At 38.3% G+C, this 27,844-nt stretch overlaps 1 protein-coding gene across 2 annotated transcripts in view; it reads left to right on the top strand.

Annotated features, from left to right (window-relative positions):
- The window catches only part of NT5DC1 (5'-nucleotidase domain containing 1), a 154,846-nt gene that overhangs the window by 96,629 nt on the left and 30,373 nt on the right, over positions 1–27,844 (top strand). For both annotated transcript variants that reach the window (XM_050892975.1, XM_050892974.1), the window contains 2 exons: positions 7,636–7,810; positions 12,363–12,460. In XM_050892975.1, coding sequence (XP_050748932.1) covers positions 7,636–7,810; positions 12,363–12,460 — 273 coding nt within the window. The remainder of the gene's footprint in view (positions 1–7,635; positions 7,811–12,362; positions 12,461–27,844) is intronic.

The following is a 27,844-nucleotide window of genomic DNA, read 5'->3' as shown; positions in this document are numbered from 1 at the left end:
CATGTGTTAGCAGTCCTCATGAAGTCAGGCTGCAAACTTTGCCACGTACCATGTGCTTCTCATTACTTTTTTAAATTTGTGTTGTTACCCTTTAGTAAAGGAAGGGATCTGCAAGCATGGGATGAGATAGGGCAAGGATTGCAAAGTGGGGCTAACTCTGGCAGCGGAAGCAGTTCTACCAGCAAGGGAGAAGCAGTCTGGGCTGGTGTCAGCCATTTGGAAATGCTGATAAGAACAGATAACATGTGAAAATAGCCTGGCTTTCTCTTCCAGTGTCCACAGACCTCAACAAGAAGCAAGAATAACTCTACGTGCAAAAAACCATGCAAGCATCTCGCTGTGGCATTGCACTCCTAGGAGCCTTGACCGTTCTGCAGCCAGGATACTGCTGATGCGATGGGAGATGAGGCAGGACTAGGAAGCAAGAGGGTGAAGATTAGGGGCAGACTGAATGGGGTTGTTCTTTCAGACGGGGGGGGGGGGGGGGGGGGGGGGCGCGTGTCAGGAAATGGTATTTTTTTAAGCTTGCTTGAAAGGCTTTTGGGAAAAAGTAGTTAACAAGTTATGTTTTCAAGAAAAGATACAGCCTCACCTTGAGGCTGACTTTGGTTAGGGCCAGCCCTGAAACCTGCAGCCTTGAGGTTCTGGGCTGGCCATTGTAGGTCTTTGGTCCACTGTGAAACGCAGATAGCAGTGGCGGGGGTGGGGGGTGATGTTCAGCTAAGAGATGGCAGAGCAGCAATAGCCTCTAATTTTGACATTATGACTTCCATTTAAATATAGCTAAAGGTCCTGTGCTGTTCCTGACAGCCTTTGGCATGGGAATCTCACCTCGAAAATGCAAGGGTGGGAGGGAGCGTGGTGGTTCCTGCCTCATTATATCAGACCAGAAGAAACAACAGTTGCTCTTGACTTCCTTAGGAGAATTTCTAGTCATTCAGCCTCCTTTTAGTTTGAGATCTATCTTTAGTTACCAGAGCATTTTAATTTTTGCAGTAAGCTTCTCCTATGCCACAGGAGTAGAAAATGAGTAGAAGAGGAAGTGACCCATGAAATATTTGCAGAGGTGATGTTTTGTGTGTGTTCTGCTGAAGTGTTTCATTCAGTTTATTAAATATTTATATAGCCCTGCAGTCACTGTTAATCTAAGTAGTCATGTTTTCCCTAGCCCACCACAAATCCTTACCTTATGGTCACCCCCTTGAAACTAATCAAGGTGAACATAGAGTTGTCATCACTGGAAAATAGTTTATTATTTCAGAAAATACCATCTATTTCTGCCTGACCAGAGCTGGATGTTGCTAAAAATATTGAGAAGGTCGATGTTACATGAGCTGTAAACATTTTCTTTAACAGATACATAAGCAAAAGAGGCAAATGGAGGATGAGTTGATCCTCTCTTTCCATTGGTAATATGTGATTTGTTCAAAACTGAAGTGCCACATGCAAAGCGTCTACTTTGTGATCATAAAAATCCTTAGTTTTCTGAGAACACAGGAGGAACGGTTTTCTCTTTAATTTGACATACTGATACATGTTCCCTATCTATGGGTATGCATTTTTAATAGAATACAACTTATCCTTAATACTGGTCTATTTTTCATTTCTCTTCATATTTCAGCTCCTCTCTTCTGTCTGATTTGTGTCATTTTTTCCCTTTTCTTTCCCATTGTGTTCCACTTGTACATCCAAGAGTAGCCTGAAAGATACTCTGCTTTGTAGGCAGCCACTCACATATCCAGGCACACAAGCTAATTCTTAGCTATGACATGTAGAGGTTCATCATGCTGCCAAGTTCGGCCTTTGACGGGCAGCGACTCACCGAGGTGTCATTCTGAATTCCTGGTCTCCACTGGCCAACCCACCCAGACTCCTTTTTTTCCCTTGTCTCCTCCCAGATATACTGCTTCTCACTTTTTTTCGGGTGAGAATGAGAGATTAGGTACCATAATATTAACATCTCCTTTGTCTCCGAACTCAGTATCCTCTTCTCATGTCTGCTCCTAGTTAACTAAGAGGTGTAAATAACTAGTATCCTTCCTACCTGAACTGGACCAAGATCCTTAACCCTTTGGTCTGTTAAGAAACTGCACAGTAAGGAATTCAGACAACTGCAGAAAACATAAAAATACAGAATATTTTACATCTGTCACACTTCTTTTTTGCTCTTATGACATTTGCCTCTTCCTAACCTCCTGTCCTCCTGGACTCTCATCCTTTTATTCTGTTTTTAAATGTCTTTATCTCCTGGGGGAAGAGAGGGATGATTTATCTCTTCCTGTTGCTCCCTGTTCCTGATATCTGCCTGAACCCAGGCCTCCAGAATGTAACCATATTTCGCCCAGTCGTCCCTGCTTCATGCTTCACTCTGCTTTCTTATCTTGCTTTATGTTAACATTTCCTTCCCTCTGTCTCTCGTTTTGCTTCTGCTGTTCCTACTAGAATACACACTTGACCTTAAATGAAAGGAAGTGAAAGACAACTTGTCTAATGTAATTTTAACCATCACCCCCTTTCTCCTCTACTTGCTTTCATTAGATGAAATGTAAATTCTTTTGCAAAATCTTCTGTAATGAAGGTATTTTTCTTGTGTTTCTGTTCAATGCTCATGTTAGTTGTTGAATATGTTTATTTAGACAAGAGAAGAAGAAAACAACAATGGTCAAAGAAGTGTCTCTGTTCACTCTAAGAACCCGAAGTGCCGTAAGACTACAGTGGAAAGCAATATACAATGAATATAGTTGTCTGCATCATTGTTGATAGTAACACTTTATTTCAGCTCTACTCTGTTTATCAAATTAGTAACTGTTACCTACCAGCCTGCATTCAGACAAAAATTAGGGAAGAGGTATAAGTTCTTACTTGCGTCAGAGCTGCAGAAAATCTGGTTATGGGTATTGATAGCTAAGCTATCAAATTGCCTTTGAATTTAAAAGAGAGAAGAGTCACATTCCCAAATACTACTTTCATTGTAAGAGCTGGTTAGTTGTTAAAGCCACTAAATACAAGCTACAAATTGGCAGCTGAAAGTTTATTTTTCTTGGCTGAATTCTAGGGATTTTTTTAGCCTCAAACCTCTCTGCTTAGCTAAATCGTATAAATAGCGGATAAATTCTTTTTAATTCAACCAAGTAGGTGCCCCTTAGAAGCAGTGACAATACTAAAAAATACACTGTGTTCCTGTGTTTTAGTTCTGGACAGAAATCTTGGAGAAACATGCCTCTTGAACATTTGCCTTTTTTATAATCCAAACAACAGTTAAGGGATGAAAACTGCCGTGTCCTGGCAGTGCGGATTTACAGACATTGAGTCCAAAGGAGTCCAGAGCCAGTGGGGTGTAAACTGACCCTGCCAAGGAGAAGTGGTGTAATAAAGAGCACAAGAGAAATCCACAATTATTTTTTCCCCAAATAGAGGTATTATATTAGAACATCAAACTGCATACTTCAATAGAGTAATTTTGCGACTGTAGCAGAGGAGGGCGGTTGGATTAAAGACTGGATTATTGTCTGGGCTGGAGGACTTCTGCCAGTCACGGCAAGCATTGTACAGGCTCTTTCTGAGTTTGGTCTGGGGGTTCTGCATTTCCAGCTATACATAATTCCCATCACATTTGCTATGACAGCTGCATTACAAGCAATTAAACTGTAAGGCAAGACGATGCAAAGAACATCTTGATCAAATTACAATGTCAGATGAGACAAGAAAAAACAAACCCCAAACTGGACACTAAGGGAACCTCTGATAATATACATAGAGGAAATTATATTGCTTTGAAAATAAAACAGGACGTGGATCCGATAAGAGGCTCTGGCAGGACTTTAATATGTGGCAGTTCTAGACAACTCATTTTAATTGCTTATATTTCTATCTTCTGCTTAAAAAGGAAATATATTTTTCTGAAGGGATACTTAATGGACTGCAAAGGCAATTATTATTTTTGAAAGTGTATTTGGAAGATGATTATAAATCCCTACAGAGGCTAGTTGCTAATTTGCTATCCAGGCTGTATTTGAGAGATTTCAGATAAACTCCAAGTTGTTTAGTAACAAGAATGGAAATTGAAAAACTGCATTTGCTCCATGACAACATACATGTAATAAATTACAAAGTTGTGCATAAAATGCCTAGATGTTTGCTTTCCTGCTCCACATCATTGGATTAAGTTTTCTTATACAATCACAGAGGGTAAGTATGTTGATTGTCATGTTGATTGTCACGGTCTTCTTGTTTCCTTTTTTTTTTTTATGAAATGCTCTCTTGTATTTTGAGAAAGTGTTCACACTGCCAAAGAGCCAGAGGTTACTAGTGTAGGCTTTGGCATGCATGCAGATAACTGAAAACAACAGAGACATCCGAGGTGAAAGTTGGGACATTTGTTTTGTTATTGTTGTTTTGCTTTCACTGATTTGTGGGTACACGTTAATACGTGTAAGTGTCCGTATAGCCATATGTTAAGTAGTATTCATAAAACAGAGAGATAAAAATGTAGAGGTTTTATTTTAGGCAGTGTACAGATAGAAAACTGTCAGTTGTAGATCTGGTGGTGACCACAAGTCCCCCATTTTGATACAGTGAATTTGTGGACCAACAAAGCTTCTCTAAAGCATGCTTATAATTCCATTTTTAAGAGTATTTTGAAACTTGGATGGTCCATAAGCATTATCAGGAAGGTATTGCAGGCTAGAGACATTTCTTATTTCTCAAGAATGGTGTTTGTCTGAAGAATTACTTTTTTGTTTTTCAAGAACAGAGCTGTATGACAGTGGCATAAAATCACTCTTCTTACCATTAACTCACTTTTTCCTTTCCTCTGTTGGCTCTGGTAAAATTAGTTCTTTTCTGATTTCTCACTGACTCTTTGCTCAATAGGGTTTCCTTATTATTTTTATGGTTTTCCTGCTTTAGAAAAACAAAGTGCAGCATATGGCATAGTGGTAATATATACCCTTGGAAAAAATGCTTCAATTCTCACTGTCATATCATTCCATTTGATTGTGAAGGCTTGACGTGATGCTATTTCTCCATCACATGTTAAAACTTCCACAACTCTTTTTGCCAACGAGGTGCCTGTGGCTCTGCTGTCCTCCTCAAAACTGGCTCTTGGCCTGGGATAACGAGCAAGGTTTTCAGCTTTTATTTTATTTGACTTTCAATAAAATCTTGCAAGCTTTGGTGGTTAAACTCCTTTACAGGTATGAGTATATATTCAACCAAACTGTCTTCACCAGACACAATAGTATGTTAGGAATTAAGTTAAACTCTACTTTCCTGGGCCATGTTGGCCTAATTACAGTAGAGTATGCTTTAATGAGGGTTCTTCTAAGGTACCTCTGCCTGATATGGCAAACAGCCCAGAGGCAAACTTCTGATCCCAGTGTCAAGAACTGATTCATTGCTTGTTTGCAATTAACAGTTGGGCTTCAGGGTCTGGATAGAAAACTAGAATAAGACTCTCTTTCAGCTCATATGTTGAGTCCAGAGTTGTTGACCTTTTCCAATGCAGATGTAACTCAAGGACCAAACATCATAGATTTATCACGTAGCAGATACCGCACAGAGCATGGACAGATAAGACAGTGTTGATTAAATTAACTCAAAGTCTTTAAATTAGTTGCACATCAAAGAATGGTCAACAGAGGATGGGAGGCATTTGATAAGGAAAGAAAAACAAAGAGTGTCCAACAGCAAAGTTCATATAAAACAGATCTTTTTACCTTAGGGTAAAAAGAGTGATAGATCACTGTATATATAAATGAACTTTACCATCTTTCTTTTAATTGTTTGAACCTGTGAGAGCTAATGCCGAGCCTGCTTTGTGTCCCCCTTCATTCTCATGTAATGTTGTGCGTTTTCCGAAACAACAAAGAAGAAAAATTGTCATAGCATAGCATATGAAATATAATTACTAATGATAATACTGAAAAAAATAATGCAGCTTCTGCTCCTAAAAACTATGTTGCTCATCCCAAACAATATTCACGCCCCAGGAAAGAGGGGGGGAACACACTACAGGAAACCTGCTTTCATAAATCTGCTTTGTTTAATCAAAAAAAATCATTGGTCTCAGCTAGCTCTCATGGCTAGCTCTCAAGGCAAATGTCATGGCATCCCATAATGCTCGCTGCAGGAACAGGCTCATATTCCCCGGGTACACGCTGTTACACAGCCTGACCTAAATACTATGAAGAACTGGAATAGTGACCTGGTTATGAGTTGGGAGATTTTGTTTCAGAGACTTTCCTTAGATATAGTAGTCCACTCTGTAGCTTTTGGGAAGAAATCTGTCAAGTCACAGTACAGAGTAAGACATTTTGCTTCCTGTGTTACTGCAGTGATAACAGCCAATTTGAAACTTCTTTTGGGAGACTTTTTTTCCTGCCATCTGTAGATGTTTGAATGTGTAATTTATGAAAGTGTTATGTTTAGCACCCAGCGTCTTTCAGTCTTTCTTTGATACTACTGTTTTAAACATACATGTTCTCTTTCATTAAATAGCTGAAGTTCAAGTGGTTTAAATCTTATTTTTTCAAACTAGAGAATAGCATTACTCACATACCAGAAGGCTAAGTAATGTCTGGGATTTATTAAATCATTCAGCAAAGTTGACCACAGACAGTTGCATATAGAACAAATGCTGGAAGAAAAATAATCTTCTATGATGATGTTCATTATACTATAACACACACAAACTGAGAGCCAAATACTTAGTATCATTTCTGTCTCTACAACTATTATATTTCTCTTTAGACCTTTAACTAGCTTGACATTTTTGGTTATAGAGGGTTTGAGCACAGAGGGAATATGTAGTCTTAGATCATAGGAACGATTAAAAAAGGTAAGTTTAATGTTAATTTGACATCTTGGTAAAGCAGCTATGGGTTATAACAAGGTAAATATTTATTGGTGACTTTAATGAATAGGTAACTTTTACTGCCAACTTAGTGTTATTGAACACTTTTTAAAATCTTACATTCCAAGTGTATTTGCAAAATTCTATTGCTGTTACATTCGGCAAAAAGAGCATTATTGAAGCTGGAATTGGAATTGGGGGGTTTTTTGCATCTGTTCCTAGTATTCCACATACCTGTGAGTCTTTGGCAGTTTGTTTTATCAACCTTTCACAGATAAAGTGCTAGTTGTGAAAAATGCAAAAATAGTAAAATGGATGTTATTGATCAGACAATGCTAACCTAAAGTGTCAGAAGTAACTGAACAGATGTTCTTGGCAATTTCAGGTCCTTACCATTTTCTAAACATTAAACTCATTTTAAAATCACAAACTGGATATCCAAAAATTGAGCAAAGGCAACAGGAAGTAATTATTTGCTGTGTAAGACTATAATCTGTAATTTATGTATTATTTATTCTTGTGAACAAAAGAACATCAAACAAAATAACTATGAAAATTCCATAATAAAAAAGAAAAGTCATACAAACTTATTTCTGCTACAATGTATCCTCTTGGTTTGATTGGTTTTTTGGTTTATATTGAGTTACAACCCAGGGAAAATTTTAAACTTTGCTTTGCCTTTTTAAAATTGTATTGTTTGCACATAAAAGGATATTTGTTGTGTGGATTAAGTGGTTTGTGAGCAGGATTGGATAATACATAATTATGTTTTAATTTTTTAGAAGACTGTGGGACATATTTCCCAGAAGTGAAAAATCATCCAGACAAATATTTACAAAGATGTCCCGAGTCTGTAAAAAAGTGGCTGAAACAACTGAAGAGTGCTGGGAAGATTCTGCTATTAATTACTAGTTCTCACAGTGACTATTGCAGACTCCTGTGTGAACATATTCTTGGGTAAGTGCAATGTCCATTTCAAATTACATCTGCCAGACAGCAACTGGAGATAAGCCTGAGCTATAGGGAAGTTAATTTAAGTTTCTTTATGTGTTGTGAATTATTTGGATCTGAGGTTTCTGGTGGGCCTTTCTCTAGTAGAGCGTTACAGGGTACTCGAGGCACAGTAGTCCATCTATGAGCCTGTGAGCTGTATCTGACCCACAGCTCACTTATATCCTGCATCTTTTCTGGGCATCATGATGGGATTGAAGATGACAGGGAATATCTTTCAGGCCAAGACCCAATACATCATCTGAATCCCAATTTTATCGTAAGTTTTTGCTAGACTGTCTTGTTCAAGCCACTTTCTTTCTGTGCTTCTCCAGTGGTGAGTGCAAGTAGTAGTAATATTTCGTTTCCTTGCAGTAAATCTGCATGGAAAAGCTTACAAACACTTCTTCCCGCTGGTGGTTTCCAAGAGATGGTTGTGCATGAGAAATGTGCATTTACAGATCACAGCAGAAAAGATAAAACAGGTAGTTCATTGTACTTGGCAATTGGTTCAGATTGTAGTTGCTGATCACAACAGCTATTTTTAGCTGTAATGTTAAGAACATGACTGGTCAAGTCAAATTCAGTGAAATTCAGCAGAACCATCACTTGTGCTCCTAGAAACAAATGAATCAGTGATGCAAATAGCTAGGTGGGTGACATGGTGAGACTATTTAATAAATTAATCAAAGAAACAAAGTAGTGCAATGCGAGCCAACCTTGGCTATCTGGATATGCAAGGGAACAGCAGAGTGAATACAGCAACACAGTAAGAAAACCACAGTCCTGCCAGTATCACTTCTCTTTTGTACTCTCTGGGCTAAATGCTAAATGGAGCATCAGCTGTGCCCGTTCTCACTGCCTTGCATGAACATTATACTTGGTCATTTGAGGGAAAATCTACCTCCTCACAAAAAGCAATTCTCCTCGTGAGTAAGATGCCTGTGAATTCTCTCTTTTGTGTAGATCTGTCTAGTTGTTTTCTGAATGAAAATTTGGTATAAAACTAAATTCTTGGCCACATAAAATGATTTTGGCTTTCTTTTCCTTGGTGAATAATGTTTCAGCTGTTTAAGGCAGCTGTAGAGATCTACAGTAAGCAAGGTAGCAGAGAGGGTCGGTTGCCTTTCAAAAGACAGAAAAGAGATGTTCTGCTACAAGGATACTGGATCACTCTCTCTTTCCACATAAGTATAGGATGTTCTACAGTGTTTATTACAATCATATTTTCCAGTGACTCATGCAATGTGGCTTCCAAGACATCTTCTGGAGAACTGAGTACTCCACTGTCCATTAGACATTACTGAAGTCTTTTTTCCCTGAAAATAATTCTAAACTTTTTATTGCTTTTTTTTGTTCCATGCCTCTTATATCAGACAATAAGACTCTACGTACCCGTGCTGCTTTTTGCGGTACTGGAATATAGTCTAGGTTCACACCTATTATCTCTGCCCTTAACTTCAATTTGACCAGGCTAACTGCATTTTATTCTTGACATCAACCCTTATGAATTACGTCTATGTAGTCCTTTCTTAATTTCTTTCCCTACTTCTTTCAGTTAATCAATATGATACTGAGAAGTTCAGAACTGTATAGTATTACATCAAAAAAAAAAACCCTAAGGATAAAGATGAAAAGCAGAGATGTGTGTGAAGTTTTAGCCTCTTACTCTTAATATCCTTACCTTGTAACTGTTAACTTTTTTGCACTTTAAGAAGTTCCTTTTTGGCTAAGAAATTATTGTCCACATAAGCATGAATTTCCCAGCGCTGATTTTAAGTGTATCATTTACCATTTCAAGAGCAAACTATCCCAGTTGTGTTCATCTTACCAAGTTGTCCTTAACTGAAAGACATTTTGGTAAGGAGGGACGAAGTCTAAGAGAAAATCTCATTTTGAAATAAAATGAGAACCGTTTCCCAGCCAGAGCACACACATATTGCTGGGATCAGTGTATAAGGCATGTAAACATACAGAAGCAAGTGCCAGTTCATTCACACAAGTAGCAACATCATGGTGTGACTTTGCAGGCTTACCTATCATGAGAATGTGTGTCCAGTTAACTGAATGTTTAAGTGTTGGCAGGAGAACACCTAAAGACGAGTCAATTGTTACATAGTCACTGAAGCCAAATGTCATTTCACCTTTTCATGAAAGTTAGCCATCTAAAAGCTAGGAATTTTTTGAAGCTGGTAATTTTGATTCCCTCTGTGGTTAGTGGAGAGAAAACACTGGGCATCATCCTTGGCAATTCATTCTGTACCATAGAATTATGTCTGAAATAAGTGGGATGAATTGCCTTCTAAGAATGTGGATGTTTCTCCATTGGCTCTGTCTGTGGTGTAGATCACTAGCTGTGGATTCAGCGTGCAATTTTGAGATGGCTAAAGTTACGTGAGATACATCCTACCCTTTGTCTTACCCATTTACTGTAACCACAGGCCACTATACCAAGCACAAGCAGTAACTGGAACAGATTTTATCATGAATAATGTTACGTAGTAATGTAACACAAGGTACAGGCTCTCATAAAATCAGTAGCTTTGTACTTGAGATTTAGTATGATTCAAAAAAGGCCATAGATAACACCTCTCCGCACAAAACATAGTTTTTTCTTCAATAGATCAACAAAAAGTTAACCGAATCTTGTGAAAACTTTGTTCATTCTGTTTCGAATTTTTTACACAAAGCACTCACCACTGTTCCCACAAGTCTTCATTGTGCTCCTGAGGTGTTGGCTTTATTTTGAAAGTTCAAGCTTAACTTACCTGTGGAAGCATTATTTGCACCTTATGCTAATTTGAAATGTTTACCTCTATCGATACTTTTCACGTAAGGACAGAAGAGCCATGCCTGTTTGCTCAACTTCTGGAATCTTCCACACAGAAGCTAATTTAAAAAATACACCATTGTCATATTTGATACTGGTTCTTTTAAAAAGGTGAAGGTTTACATATGGTCACAAGTGGAGAAAAATAGACAAAGCTAAAATTTTGTTAGAGGAAGGAAATTTAAAGACATTCTATTTTAAGGCTGGAATGTAATTTAGAGCACAAAATAAAAGCTTGAAGATAAGCTCATAGGGAGAGCATCCAGTTTTTTAGTTAAGATATCTCAGACTCATGGGAGATTGTAGATTATTTGAAAATGACACAGTTAGCTAGTTTACTTTCAGTAAACTTCCTCTACTGTTGATAGCATTTTAGTGCCTGTACCCATCCTGGAATTGCCATCTGTGACTTCTTTGTTCCATGCAAGAGTATCCATCGTTTTTTGGAAGTTATAGGTGATAAAGTCACCTAAGCAGTGAAACATTTCTAATAAAATAAAATACATCACAGATGGGGAATGTTTACATTTTCCAATAATAAAAAAACCCCACTCTTTAAGCAACATGTGTCTAATTTTATATTTTAGTAACTTCAAAACTTGTAGGTAGGCATTATTGTTATTATTTCTTGCTATGGTTCCCAGCTTGATGATGTAATAAGTGAGGTTAGCTTCCTTAAAAATAAAGAAGACTCTTGCTAGGGTAGGAATAACTGGCACCTCCAGAAATAGTCCATCTCACAGTAGGATGGGTGGCATGAATGTTCCCCAAGGTTACCTATTTTTCCTATTGGCTTTGTAATGTTACTGACTTGTATGCAGGTCTCTAAAAAATACCTAAATATAAATATGTCCCACTTATGTACCATGCTGAAACGTTCAATCCCATTTAAATTGATGGGAGTTCCACAGTTCAGATATCAATCTGTATTCTTATGGACCTAATGATCTTTGAAAAATCTGAATTTAGTGGTGGGATTCAGCTGGCAGATTAAGACTCATACTTGGTAGGTGTTTATTTGTGAGCCACATGTCTAACCTCCCTGTAACCAGTGGGGATTTAGACAGAGCAGCCAGTGGAGTCTGAAGAAAGAGTTCAGCTAACAAAATGGTATTTCGACTTTAGGGTATGTGAAACCACCCTTTAGACTTCATTGGCTGTGTTAATTAGATCTCTGTTGACTACAGTGGCATCTTAGACACCCATTAGGCCTGTGCATACGTACAGTATGGATACCAACAATATAAGCACCCATGCTTAAGTGTCTTCAGTCTTCAGGTACTTCCTACCCCATCACTTGACTTCATATATTCTGCTTTATAAAGAAAATCCCTCATTTACACCTTTCTATACTTGTCTATGCATATGTTGTCACCTGAGATTAAAATATGTCATCTGTTACATGTTCTCCTGAGATTTAAAAACTCCTTGGGCCAAGGAACGTCTGTTTACAAATAATGAGTGATCCTGAAGGTACAGCACTGTGGGTTCTCAGCCAGCTGTCTTCTCACTTTTGACAACCTTAGGGAAAGAAGGGCAGTAGTGACACTGAACAAGCATCGGGAAAAAAAGTGACAGAAGAAGGTGCCTTAAAGAAGTGTTTTGCTATTTTCTTAAGTCTTAAGGAGTATTTAGTGGCATCTTAGCTAATTCATTAGTTTAACTAACTCAATTTCCTTTACTTTCTAGGAACGATTTTGAAGAGTATTTTGACATTGTGATCACAAATGCTTTGAAACCTGGTTTCTTCTCCCATACCCCAAACCAAAGACCTTTCCGAACTCTTGGTAAGTTGCAGTCGTGATTCCCTTCTCATCTGCTTACCGCTATCCAAAAAAAAAAAAAAAAAAGAGAAGAGAAATAAAAGTAAGAGGACTGGACAACTGGACAACATATTTTGAAAATCTAGCATTGGGGAGGCGAAATGGACTCTATACAAGACTCTTCCAGAGATATTAGTAAAAAATTCTCTTAAGACTGAGGACCACTGAGAAATTAAAAATTACAGTGCTGAGGACAATGAAAAGGCAGAGCTGCGACAGTAATTAAAAATGGCGCTGGGGCTCAGATATTGCATCATTAATGAAAAAGGAAGAATCCTTTTCTTTATTGTGCTGACAAGGTCATACACAGAAAATGAAATTTAGTTCTGGGAAAAAACATAGCAGAAATATTTCAAGAATTTAAAGGAAATTCAGAGAATGGTACAAATAAAATTGCAAGGCTGAAGGAAATTATTTATGATGGAAATCTGACGGTATTAAATGTGTGTACTTTGGCTAAATAATGACAGAGTACGTGAAAAGGAAGTGCCCCTGTACTCACTTAATTTAATTAAAACAATCTGAAACGTTTGGCAATGTTGTCCATTAGGTAATTAAGGTTGTAACAAAAAAGGTTTATAAAAGCAGTGTCCATTGAACTACAAATAACAATAGTAACATGGCTGAAGACAGTTAATTTTTCCATATTTTGGTAAATACCTTTATGATTAAGTCTTACCTGAAAATTAATCTTATATCCAAAATAGCATAAGTCAGCATATATTGAACTGTATTTTAGCATTTTATGACAGGAAAGTCAGCTGTTCCAGCCTAAAAGAAATTTTGCCTGTGGAACTTTCACAGTAAAACTAAAATGAGCAGCGGAAATATATATTGAAACTGCACTTTAATGTTTCACATATTTATGTAGGAAAATAACTAAGAAATATCTTAAATGTGATTTTTAAAGGATTAGTTCAAATAGGAAACTGCCAAGTTGACCATTTGAGAAAAAATAAGCTCAGAAGGGAAATTGAAACTATTTAAATGAAATGGGGGGGGAGGGGCTGCAGAAGCAAAAACATAAAGGGTGAAAAAGGCTCAGTTCTGCAAGCATTTTATTTAGTTTCATATAATGCAAATTGAAAAAAAATGTAATTCACTTTGGATATTTTTTAAACAATCTGATTAGCCTGACTTCCTAAGGAAATCCTGCTGTGTCCCTTTGTCAGTAATCCAGCCAGCAACTTTTGAACCTGTTGGCCAGTTTCAGTAAATTTGATAGACAGCCAAAAAGCTCCAAGATATTTTGACAAGGTTTTTTTGTGCAAACAATGGCAGAACAGAGGGAGAAGACTTGAAATTACTGTCTTCATTGAGAAATATTGTGTAGTATTAGCTTAATCACCTTATTAGATTGTAAGTACCAATTTTGATGAAGCTGTTTCTTTCTCATGCATTCAAACAGGAACAGCATTCCCTGGAGTCCTCTTCCTGACTTACTGGTTTTCATTCACTTTATATTTTGGCATTGCAAAGAGGCTCGAGTGAGGGTTGATCACTCATTACATGAATACCTTATTAATGCAGAATAAAATGTAGTTTCTGTTCCGGACACCTCACTATCTAAATAGATGAGGGACACAAACGTAACTAAAGCAATCATCAGATAAATAATTCGCTGAAACTACTAACCTGTGAGTGGGTTTTTTTAAAGATATTTGTATTCGATTGACAGTAATTGGTTTCTTCTGAAAGACCAACCAGAACATTCAAAGCAAAGAATTATACATATAGGACAGGTTTTAAGAGACATGTTTTGAAGTAATGAAGAGCTTGTTTAAGAGTACGTGAAGTTTAAACCATCAAAATAGGAGCAATTATATGAGAAAATGTCCAAAATAATATATTTTTATAATGCATCTTTTGCTGCCCTCCCTCTGTGTTCCTCACAACAACCATATAGCTTCAGGGTAGGCACTGATAGTTTCACTCAGTCACCGCAGATACCAAGGAACACAGTTCATTTCTGAAATAGCATACAGTGGAGCTTCTAATACATGGGGGGGGGGCAGTTTTCCAGTTTCCAGAATTTTTTTAATGGTTTCTTTCATATCAGAACCACTGAAAATTCAAAATTTCCTTATTTTGCTTTGAAATAGGAAAAAAACTAGAGGTGTACATCATAGTAAATATTTTCTTAAAGCACAAAGAGTAAAATTTTGTTAGTGTAATTTAGGGAAAAAAGTAAACGAAACAAAGCTTGTTCCGTGAAGAAATTTGTTGCAGAAAATGAACTGAAGTAACTGCTTATCAATCCTATCCATCTCTCCAGAGCTGAGTTTCAGCCATGTTCTTCCATCCATCTGTGGGTCTGAATTACAATAAATTCCTAATAATACTGTATTCCTTTCTATTCCAAGGGAATTGTGTTATAAATGGACTTAAGGCACAAAATATGGAATGTGTTCTTAATTTCAAACATCCCAAGTGTTGCATTATGTACTGGAGCTAAATTTTATTTATATATAACAGGATTTTTGCTGCACATTTACTAAGGGAAAGGTTTTGAAGTTTACTAAAGAGAAGGATAAATTCTTTTCAGTGAATAATTTCAAAAAGGCGACCGTGTTGAGTAAACATTTGAAGGCGGACGAGAAACAGGACAAGATGACAAAGAAGGCATTGTCTAGAATGTGATATTGGATAACTGCTCTGCAGAAATGTTTTTTCAGTAGACAAGTAATTTTAGAACTAATCCATTTAGAAACCATGAAAAATTATTTTAATTGTGCAATTAAAAATGCATCACTACTTCATTTGAGTTTCAAGACATGCATCATTTAAAGCAAGCAAAACACTGTTTGAAATCTTAAAAGATTCGTGTGACTGCTTTTTATTGAACTGGGGCACTAAAAGCACAATAATTAATTATTTAATTTGCACAATTGTCTTTCAAAGTACCATTCTGTTAAATGGAGGAACAGTTTTTACGTATCTTTACAGATTTTAGAACAGCTACATTTATTTTTACCTGGCAAAACAGGTTTTATAATTAGGGATAGCTTATGTAGCAAAGCACATAGTTTATGAGAACAGTGCTATACAGAAAAACCCCAACTTTACTACCATAATACGAATATCCCATAATTTACTTGTTATTCACAAGGTTACATTTTCTTTTACACAGGGAAATTCTTTACATGGTTCTTGAAAGTACTAATAATATCTTGAGCTATTGGATCTAAGGATCAGGTCGAAAATGTTTGTGTAAATCCTATGTTGAGAATGTAGGATTTTCTTTGCTTTCAACAGCTACAACCAGCTTAAAATAATATATCATTCCATGAAGGACTTGAAAGAATATGAATAGCAAATACAGTTGTGACTCATCTGATAATCTGCAGTACACCAAGATTTCTGTAACATTTTACAACCACCTCAGGAAGTTCAACAAGGCCAAGTGCAAGGTCCTGCACATAGGTCGGGGCAATCCCAAGCACAAATACAGGCTGGGCGATGAGTGGATTGAGAGCAGCCCTGAGGAGAAGGACTTGGGGGTATTAGTGGACAAAAAAATGAATATGAGCCAGCAATGTGCACTCACAGCCCAGAAAGCCAATCACATCCTGGGCTGCATCAAAAGAAGCGTAACCAGCAGGTCGAGGGAGGTGATTCTTCCCCGCTATTGCACTCTCATGAGACCCCACCTGGAGAACTGTGTTCAGCTCTGGGGCCCCCAGCATTAAAAAGACATGGACCTTCTCGAGTGGGTCCAGAGGAGGGCCACGAAGATGATCAGAGGGCTGGAGCACCTCCCCTATGAAGACAGGCTGAGAGAGTTGGGGTTGTTCAGCCTGGAGAAGAGAAGGCTCCAGGGAGACCTTATAGCAGCCTTCCAGTACTTAAAGGGGGCCTACAGGAAGGATGGGGAGGGACTCTTTATCAGGGAGTGTAGTGATAGGACAAGGGGTAATGGTTTTAAACTGAAAGAGGGTAGATTTAAATTAGATATTAGGAAGAAATTCTTTACTGTGAAGCTGGTGAGGCACTGCAATAGGTTGCCCAGAGAGGCTGTGGATGCCCCATTGCTGTGGAGGTGTTCAAGGCCAGGTTGGATGGGGCTTTGAGCAACCTGGTCTAGTGGAAGGTGTCCCTGCCCATGGCAGGGGGGTTGGAACTAGATGATCTTTAAAGTCCCTTCCAACCCAAACCATTCTATGATTCTATTATTCTGTGAACAGAGCTTTCCTTTTATCACATCACTCGTTAATGTATGGCAAATTACTAGCCTGACTGCCAGTTCTGATCGTTGTCAAATATATTTTTTAGAATGCAAAATTAAAATAGAAATGCTAAAGATAACCCTAAATTCCCTGAAAGCCTTCTATAAGTCTGTATGCATAGGGAATTCTTACTTTGTCCTAAATAAGACTTTTATATCTTTTATTTCCAGCTCAGGAACAGTTACTGTCTTTATTGATCTGTTTTTTTGATAAACTGAAAATGTGCTGGTGATAGTTCAGTGTCTGAATGTACAATGCATATTTAAAAATGTATCTATATCTTCATATATATGTGTACATATATGTACAGGCCGAAAACAATCCTATATATGGAGTGCCAGTGGATGCCATATTTCTGTGAGATCCTTTTGCCTTTATCCAATGCTCAGAGAAACAAACCCACTATGCTTCTCCTGCAGAGAGTCTCAGGTTTTCAAAGCCCACTTTCAATTGCACTTCCAGGCTGTCTGCCTTATCCCTGCACTTGAATTTCTGTCCAGCTTATGGTGCCTCTGCTACGTGATGTAGCCCCCAATTTAGGAAACTCTTTCAGTCCTCCAATTTTTTACGATTCTCTGGTAACTGCCATTTTAACAACTCACTGCAGAAGCTTTTTTCCTCCTTCAGTCATTCTTCTCTAGCCTTCTAAAAATCCAGGAAAATGCTATAAACTGAAAGGACCGACTAGAAAAGAAAATAAGGGAACAGGATATAAAATGACATACTTCTAGACTGAAGACTGTCTTTTATTATTAGGGGCTGCAAGACTTCAGAAGGAGGAGGTGATCGCATGTCTGCTATTTAAGTTTTCTTCTGCCATCTTCTACGACATCTGGGCTTGACTATTGCCAGAGATGGGATACAGAACTGGGTGGAGAATCAAGGCTGATCCTATATAGCTATTTTTATGCATTTATATTCTAAGGCCTTTTAGGCCTGAGGACTGGGATCAGGAAGGGAGTGCCTTCGTTTTCCTGGAAGTTAAATATGTAAGCCATATAACTTCTTTTTAGGTCATTCTTTTTATTTGAGATTTATGTCTTTACCGCCAGAAGAATACCAAAATACTACCCAGCAAATATTTTAAAGATCTTTAGTAAAACTGTAGAATATCTATTAAAAATGCGGAAATTTTGAAACAGATCATATTGCACCATTACAAGGGAATATATCATTTAAGTAGTCTTGCATTTTTCACTTAGTTGAAGAACATAAATGCCATCTCTAGAAAATTCTGATTAAATTTTCAACCAAAACACATTGAATTGAGTGTACAATATAGCTCAGTTGCTATAATTGCTATGTAGTAGGTATCTCAGTTGCTACCTCTACAGTGAAGACTGCTTTGATAAGAAAAAAAGCATGGTGGTTTTTTTCTTTTACATGAGCCTGAGAGATTAAAACTCAAGAAAGCCTGTCTGCTCTTTTTGGCTATTTTAGTTGTTCCAGTAACCTCTCTTTACCAATCTTGTCTTGATTTAGATCATCAGAACTTCATATTTAAATGTAGATTCAAATTTAAATTTAAAAATAGTTTTAAAGTTAGCCTTTAGCTCATCACAGATACAACAGCACAAATGTTGGTGTTCATGCAGAGACTTGATACTTGGCAGAGAGCTCACTCTCCTGATAGGAACCTGGTCTTTCGCTGCACCTGTGAATCCTTACCCAAATGTATGGATTGTGATCCTCAGTCTACAAAGACTGTCATGTTTTCTACAGATTTGGTCTGTACTGAAGTCCTCCGGCCACAAGTCATTGCTGGGATTAAACAGGACTTTTTCTTCCATCATTTGACGTGGATCCCTGGTACATCCTTAACACTGAACACTGAAGCTCGGATGTCCACTGAGCAGCAGAGGAGATGAGGGGAAGGAAAATCTGACCTAAATGCAGAGGCATGTGTGTGAGACAAAGATGAATCAGAGAGGGGCTGGGGGAGCCAGGTGATGGGAAGGGAGAGCACAGGAGGAGGCAGAGTAAGAGCAGAGCAGCACATGTAAACACACAGAGGAGAGGGATTTCACTCTGATGGGGTTTTCTGAATTTCAAGTCTTTGCTTTTTGACTTCTACCATTGCCTTAAGGAGGATTTTTTAAATAAGTCTAATCAGTCAAACAGAGAGCTGAAACTGATTTACCCATGTTCTGCGTGGATTGGTGCCCCCAGCTTGCCCTCCAGCCACAGCAGGGGATGTGGTGCTGCCCTCCCGGAGGCTCTCTGAGCTCAGTAAGCATTTTGGGGGGAGACCACAAAGGGCCTCTTTTCCCGCTTGTCAGAAGACACAAGCAGAATAACAACACCATCAGCAAAGGACACCTGTGTAATCTACTCTTCCAATGACTCGGGGTGTCTCTTTATTTAATGCAGCTGTGCTTGCTGCTTTTCTTCTGGAGATGGTGCCTCTTCATATCAGCCTGTCTGGAAATATTCTATAACGTGAGGCCACATAATAATGCATATTTGCTGAGAGCTTGTGACAGAGTGGCATGTAAAGGTTGCACTGGCTGAGGACTGCATTATTCAGGAGGAATAAAGTCCATAAATGTTTCCCATATGTCTTCTAAAATGACTGCCTTTATATTGTTATAACATCCAACAGTGCCATATAGTCTGTGAAAGCAATGCAATTCTTTTCAAGGAAATCTTGTTTAGTAATTCTTTATAGTGTATTGGCACTATTTTTCATGTATTTTCTAGCTATTTAGGAAAGAAAAAGAAGGGTTATAACTAATAAATAATCATATTTTGTAGTCTAGTTTTCAAAACTAGATCTTTTTTTACCTCATGAGATCATGATGTTAAGATCAAGAGTCACCTAACTCTTTAATATCAGAAACAGGTTCTGTATGTAGCTGGCAGTAGGAGGTCCACTGTTTTAAGGGATAAAGTATCTGGTTCTATACCCAAGCCACCAATGAGAAATAATTCCCTACTCTTACCTCAGCTAGACATTTCATTTTATCCATCATTTGTAGAGAAAGAGGCATTCCTTTTTAAGCAACTAATTGGTATGGATGATGATATAGAAGGATCTTCATATTCAGTAATAGAATCTGACCATTTTTATTTTTTATTATGAAAACCCATGAGGATTATGGAAGTGCCTTATAAAGATGATTCGTTCAGCTGACACCCTCTTCAGCAGCATGGTCAATGCCTGATTCCACTTTCTGAAAAGCAGCCTACGGTAAGCCAGTAGGGCTGACAGTGGGACATGCATACAAACAAATTTAATCTCATGTTACGGGGTTTGTTTTCATACAGATATTCATCATCCACTGAAGAAGCTCAGAGGGTGTTTCCAAAAATCTACAATGTCAGGCTCCTTGGCCAACTGTTTCACCTCCCATCCTTTGTTTAAATGATCTTGGTCTAAAAGTATTCCACTTCGTGTACTGCGTTTCCACAGATATCAGCCACTCAACAGATTTTTTTCTGACAGTGTAAACAGCTGTCTCTCTCCAGGACTTTTGGTTTCTCAATATTATTTATGTGCTGTAGACAAACATTTAAAAAATCAGCATATGTTACCTTGTAATCAAAGGGATTTACCAATTAATCTTTTTAAAGTTTGCTAGATAGTACCTGTGTGTAGTTTGGAATCAACAGTTTGGGAATCATTTGAAAATAGAGGTGATCATTTCCTATTGTGTCATCGTTTGTAATTAAGCTGTGGGATAGGTAAGATGGGAGACTATAGTTAAGGACCTCTTTTCTAACAGTTAAATTTTATTTCATGTTTGATAAACATAGTCTTAGTTGACAATAACAGTCTGGATTTTGTTTTCTACATGTTCAGTACAGTGGTCTACATGAAAGCATTTAAAACAGATGCAAAAAGCAAAATAAAGTTGGGCCAGCGCATACCCTCATCCTTTTGCAGAGTAGGTTGTTAAAGTCACAGACAGACACAATGCATTTTTAACAGATGATAGCAAAATGTTGGCATAAAGCTGCATTTTTTCTGGTAGTTTTCAAAGTTCTTGACTACCATATTTGATGGTCATTGCCTCATAAAAACAAGTGTTTTGAAAATAAAGTACTTTTTTTATTACTAATTGGAAGTGTATCATTTATAACCCTTTTGTAAAATGATGCAAGGGGCCACTCTGCAGTTTGCACTGATGGTATGTGTATCTGCTCGTACAATGACGTAGTTAAGCTGCTGTAATTTCTGTAATTTGCCACTCCGTAGTAGTTAGGCTGTGTGGTAGCCAAAGAACAAGCAAGCCAAACTTTCCCTTACAGTACATCCTTTTAGACAATCTGAGCAGAGAGGCCATTCCTTTCTCCTAGGGAGAAGAACGGGGCGTTTTTGTTTTGTTCTGTTTTTCTTGGAATGGGCTTTACTGGTATTTGCTTCAGAAGTGCTGGGAGGCCAGATTTTCATTGCATCATTTAGACATACTCTCAATGATGACTGGTCTCACTCGGGCATTTTACAGCACATCAGAAGCTAGAGGTTGAGTGGCCAAGTTCGGTTTCTGTTTCTACCAGGAGGGCACAGTGCTGGCCTAACCACGGCAATTCACTGTAAACCTGGAGCATGGGCCAAGCGCTGGGATTTCAGCTGATAGCCCCTCCTAACTGGCATGGGCAATACCTGGTTATCAGCCAAGCCAGCCATTGGAAATTGGGATGGTTGCTGCTTCTTGAGCTCCTTTGGCTGATGCCTCAACCATATTAGCCAGAGGAGCTACTAGGACACAGGCTAATTCTTTAACATTTAGTCTGTTCTCCTAAACATCGAGGCTTATGCAATCACATGGCATGTGTGAGTAGGAATTTCTGCCCATCCCCTACTGTAAACCTCTATCAGTAATGCCATTTCAACCACATTTGAGTGCGGCCTAGTATTCTCATAGAGATATTACAGCCTCTACAGGCTGGAGAGGAAAAAATGGGTCTGTCACTGCCAACTCAGAGAAAGGCTGCAATGTAAACTTACCCCTGATTAGATATCTGAGTATCCATCCAGGAGAGCCTGGCCACAAATGACCCAGCTACTGGAAGAGCATCCATGAGACTTTGCACCCCATTAGGCATTTAGTGAATCCAACTGCAAGACACAACTTCATAGGAAGATAGGCCCCATTATTTCCACTATTGTTCATAAACAACTCCTTGTTTATAAAAAAAAAAAAAATAGAAAAAAATTAAATAGTCTTTGAAGTATGGCACCTCTTTGTTTCTGAGTATCGAGATGAATGCTGAACTGTGCATTCATTCTCCAACGCCCATCCTTCTTTAAAAGAAAAAAGTAAATATGTGGAGCCAAGTTCTTTATATGTTTGCATAGTGTTCAAAGTACCTCAGAGGATAAAAGGAGTAAGAAGTTATTCTTCCAAAAGTCAAAACAATGAAAAGCTGCAACGTACTTCTGCATAAAGACAGCAGGGGTTGCTTCAGCTGATTACCTTTGATATTAAATACCGTGTTTGGCACAAAGCTGATAAGAATATTACAGAAAGCTAGTTCAAAGAAAGCTAAAGCTGCTGCTTTCAAAAGCACAATATCAACAATATTCCTTTTGTTAAAACTGGAAAACATCTTTAGCATAATTGCCAAGTACTCTAAAACCAGAATTCTTTGTGTATGGAAAGTGTATCTTCATTTTTCAAAAGGAGTTACAGTAACTAACACTACTGCAAAATCCTAGTTATTGATTATATTACGCTATAGTCAAGGCCTGGATAAAACTCAAATCCCAGTTCTTTAAGGTATTGTGCAAGCACGTGATAAGAGTCAGTCTCTGTCTTCAAGGAGCCCACAGGCAGACCAGATAAACAAATGGTAGAAAAACAAAAGCACTGGCTTTTCTGTTACAGCCAAGGAACCGAGAGATTGAATGACTTAACCATAATCATATCTCTGGCAGATCTGCATATTTAACTAAGATTTCTAGTGTCCTAATCCAGAAGCAGTGAAGAACTGTAAACTAAGTTTGCATAAGGACTCCATGAGAGTCTTGCCTGTGAAAATCCCTTTATCCCTTTCCAAAGATTTATGATAATGGGGAAATTAAGATAACATAATTGCAATTAATTCTGCTGGATTTACTTTTTATGGTTCAGTGATATATCCTTTATAAGTTCAAGGAATTGGACCTACGAACTTGATGTGTTCTATACTGAAATTATTCAAATTATTCAATAATTATTCAATAATTATTTCAAATTATTGAAAGCAATAAGCTAGAGTGGTTGTTTGTTTTGGAAGACAGTTCCATACCAATGATTTCTTAAAATTGGTTATTGGTAATCAGGTCATGTTTATGTTTAATTTTAATGGAAGAAACTTTCTTCATAGAGAAGCATGTCAAATGCCTTCTTAATATGGTGAATTATTTTAAGTTTTCCAAGCCTGTGTACTTAGAAGTTTATCAAATGACCTATTTCTGTGAAATAGGTTGCAAAATCTATGTCATGATGATGCTTTAAATATGGTTGCCAAAGAGGTGACATCAGAATTTAAAAGTAACCATTGTTTTAACAACAACATTTAGTAACTATATAAACTGCAGATAAAGTGAGTTAAATGTAGTAGCTATACATAATTGCATTTAAACACATACACCATGTGATTGGGAGGTCATTAAAAGTCAAGATCTATAGAAAATCCTCAATCATAGTTTTGTGATCACTTTCTGGTGTTGCTATTTTATTTTCTTTTATTTCAGGATATTAGCAGAGAATGGAACCGTGATACAGTCTGATCTGGATTGTACCTGCAGTACCAGAGAGATAAGGCACAAAAGCTCCCACACTTACGAAGCCAAATTCATCCAAAAAATGCAGCTTGTTTTTACAGCAGAATGAGCTGCTAAGGGCCTGTCGACCCCATCCTCTCTCGTGTTTTGCCATATCCTAGTCTGTGTTTTCAAAACCAAAGCCAAAATGCCTAAATGACCGGTTTGTATTCCAGACAAAACTGTGTTCAGCAAACAGACTTGTCTGGCTTAAGGAAATTCTCCTCCAACACATGAAAAGATTATTAAGAGGAGATGATTTTTTCCTCCATAGTCTCTGAGAAAAGATAGCCAAACGCTACGCAAGATTTAGAAGCATAGCAGTCAGCACTCAACATAGATCGCATTTATAGTGTGATAATATTCTAACAATATGTGATGCTGAAAAAGACTTGGGATTTACAGAAGATTTTGCACTGAATGTGAAGACCCAATTCTGTGTGGAAGACAAAAGCAAATGCATATCTTCCATACATGAGCAAGATTTGCAACACTAACTCTCACTGCAGCATTAGTAGCCCCTGTTCTGAAATAATACCTTCAGTTCTCATGTTTATAGTTCCATAGAAATGCTGAAAGTTTGAAAGGGTTGGCTAAGCAATTGCATCTGAGGGACATGTAAGCTCAGTTAATTTAATTTATCGAAGAGAACATTAAGATGTAGTCTTAATGATCAAGTAGTTTGTGGCTCCTTCACGTTGGATACATGGGAGCTCAGAGTAGTATAACATAATACCTGAAGAATGTCTAGCAATTATTTATACAGATAATTCAATATCCAGAATTCTAGTCTAGAAGGTTTTTTTAATATTGCTTCTGGTTATATGGAATATTTCTTTTCACCTTCATTCTATTTCCTAGCACACATAAGAGTGTCTGCCCATGACTGGGGGGGAAGAACTAAATTGGAAATATCAAAAGACTGAAAGGAACACTAGGGAAAGAAACCATGCACAAGTCAGCGGCTGTTTTGGCATAAAGAGAGTACATATTTCCTTTTGATCTGTTTTGTGCATTTTTAATATAAAATGGTTAAACAAATACATTTTATTTCACCCACGGAATAAAAAAGGTCCCACTGGAAAGCTTATTAACTCATGCAGATCATTACCAGACTCTACTGCTGTTTACAAGTAGGATGTTACGCCCTTGATAGCTTAGTTCAAAAGCTGGCTTCTCTTCTTGCCAAACCTGTATCAGAGAGATGGATAGTTTTCAGAAGCTATTTTTTGCCATTTTATTGCAAGCCTCTCCCTGAAACAAGAATTGACTCACAACTACATTGTAAGGGTGTTGCCATATGTCAGAAGTCACAGAGGTCTGTCTTGAAATAAATAAATAAATAAGTACCAGGAATGGATATAGAAACAACAGTGCATAGAAACTTCTCTGGCTACCTGTCATTTGGTGTTCCTCAGCTGACTCCCATTGTAGGCAATGAAGAGCTAGCCAACACGGTCAGTGGAGGGCTGTACAACTGCCCAAATGGCAGTGCCTACACTGTACTCTGCAGAATACGTTGGCCCCATTGACCCAGTGCTGCAACCTGCGGTGGCTATGCTTCCTGTCATAGACCCTTTACATTATATTTCTGCATCTGGAGCTGAATCCCAGCCGTGATGCACTCGTTGCCTAATCATAGGCCTCCAGTGCTAATCAAGCGCCCCACGGAATCCAAACACAGGTCTTGCAGAAACGGCACAGGGCCTGTGGAAGACCCGTGCCTTCCCAATTTGGACTAACTTGCTGGAGGACCTTAGGGCATCTCAGATGTCTCTAGGCACCAGTATATTAGCGACTGAATAGGCTACCTGCTGATTAGAAAGCTGTGATCTGTGCAGGTCTGCTCCTATGCCGGCAGCAGCCAAGGTCTGGCTGCCTGCAGGATGAATCAATACAAGTTCATAAACTTTACCACTCCGCTAAGATTCAGTACAAACCTGTATGAATTAGGTTGGTGGACATTTAGTTTAAACTTCACATTATAGTTCTTAAACAGCTGTCAAAATCCACAAGGAATTTCTGAAAGAAAGATTACCTACGTCATGGGGGGACTTACCAGTATGACTTTGCAGGGAAAAATCATTCTTTGGCATAGATCACATATGTGTAAGCAGTAAGTGATAGAATTTGGGTTTTTTTAATTTATCTTTGTTCTCCATGTAATTGTTTTCTTCTGTAGGATTAAAAAATAAGTAGATTATTAGACAAAGAACCTCATAAAGAGTTACCTTGTGATTTGATTTTTAATTAATTTGGAAATTGGGATTGAGGTAGTTTGTAGTAGAGCAAAAATAGGGGGTTGTGTATGGCACATTCCTGGCAGAACGAGGACTGGCAACCACTGCAGAAAGCTTCCCTGCAGCATAGTTTCCATGAATCTGTATGTGCTGGTTTTCATTAAGAAGCTTTAGAGTTCTCATGTGTGCTCTTCCAAAATGTCAAGCTTTTATTAAGGTTAGTCTGCAGAATTGTTTTTCACAGAAAGCACATGTTGATTTTTGTACTGCAGGCATCAGATCTGCTATTGGAAGCAAGTAGTGAAAAGAGCTGGCTAGGAGGCCCTGGAAATGAGCTGGGAACACAAGGAGGTATCATGACCAAAGCCTGGGCTGAGATGTGGTTCAGTTTGATATGACACTGAATCTCTGCCTCAGTTTCCTGGTTTCTAAAGACCAAGGCTTACCTAATATTTATGAAGCACCCGGGAGAGCTGCAAAGCGGTTAGTGGCAGAGGAGAGCTGCAACAAATAGCAGGTGTGGATTTATTGCGCATGGGGGAAATCGTAGGTGGCTAGATAGTTACCTAGTTCAGCAGCAGCTCTGCCTCTCCCACCCAGCAAAGGTCAGAGAACATAAAACTGGACGTTTCTTGGATGGCAAGCGATCGTGGGACACTGCATTGTTTAGATGAGCAGCAAGTCCTCTGCAGCTGATGTTCAGAAGGGAATTACTTCTTGCAAGCTGAAAGCTCAGGAAAAGGTAAAAGCGATGTGCCTTCTTCTTCTTCTTCTTTGCTCTCTTTGTTCTTCAATTTTTCTTTATTATTCACATAGGACTCCAGATGTCTTAAACTTCAATATGTATGTTGCACGTTTTTCTAGGTAGAGTTAGCGACCCCAGGACTTTTCCTCTTCGTTAGTAAACATGTTCATTCTAACCTGATTCTTATCTACTGTGAAACCACTTTATATATTATTACTGTCCACAGATCCCAGGTGTCTCTGTGATACTGCCAGACTAAGGCTGACTAAGATGATTATTTTTTCTGGAATAATAGTAGCAAGAGATTTTATCTGTGAAATTCCTGCATACGGAGATCTGGCACAATGCTCTTGGTTCTGAGAAACAAGGTAAAGCACATTTTCATATAGACACTAAGTGGTTTTGCAAACCACGCGAAGCGCACAGATAAGGAACTGGAAAAGCATTATAGGAAGTGTCATGGGGATCATTTCTCTTTTACTTCTTCAAAAAACTCATTACTACAAATCTTTCATGTCGGTCTTCCCATCAAAGAGTAACTAAACGTACTTTGCCAGAAAGAAATAGTTTCCATTTTTCCTTGCCATCTCCAGCCCGGTTACATTGTTCTGAGATTTACAGTGACTGTTTCACACATAAAAACTTTTCCTCTTTGTTAGAACATTAATTTCCTAACATTTTTCATTTTGTTTATTAAATATGAACTTCTACTATATCTCAACAGATCTAATAGGAACAAGGTTTCTTGTTCTTTTTCATTCTGGTGCTCCCTGACATGCCTGGCCCCGTAGCAGACCTTAAAAAGCATCTGAAATCTCTGCCAGTTGTTCTAACCCTGTCACGTTCTTTGTCCCTCCTTTGAATTCATCCATGACTGTGGTCCACAGGGCCGTGAAATTGTCCCCAGACCTCAAGACTGAACTTGCCGTCACCTCTCTGTCTTCTGTCACATGCACACGCCTTGTCCTTCCTTTCTGCTCCCCGTCTGCCACAGGTCGTAAGGCTCAACAGGGAGCTCGGTGTGCACACCCTACATAGACAGGAGCTGCAAAGGGGCAGGAGAGGCACAGAGCAATGGAAAGAAGGTGAAAATATTTCTTGGTTTCTCTGGCCCCCAGGAGAAGTTTTCCTGCTGTGCCTCATCTCTGTATTCATGGCCTGAGCAACATCATAGTGCAGTTATTTTGTCTTTTATCCAGAGTCTACATAAATCCAGTTCTACCTCTCTCATCTTCATCTCACTTTGCCCTCCTAAGCCACGTAAATGGCTATTGTTGCCACTGTACCAAAATATTTCATGAACCTTAATATATTTACACTCATAGGACTTCTGCTATGTGGGAGCTTTTAATGTTTCTATTTACACATGAAGCGCCCGAGGTCAGG

The sequence above is a fragment of the Gymnogyps californianus genome, chromosome 3 (genome assembly GCF_018139145.2).
Source record: "Gymnogyps californianus isolate 813 chromosome 3, ASM1813914v2, whole genome shotgun sequence".
NCBI classification, from domain to species: domain Eukaryota; kingdom Metazoa; phylum Chordata; class Aves; order Accipitriformes; family Cathartidae; genus Gymnogyps; species Gymnogyps californianus.
The sequence above is the reverse complement of the archived record's forward strand: the minus strand, read 5'-3'. Positions and strand labels throughout refer to the sequence as shown.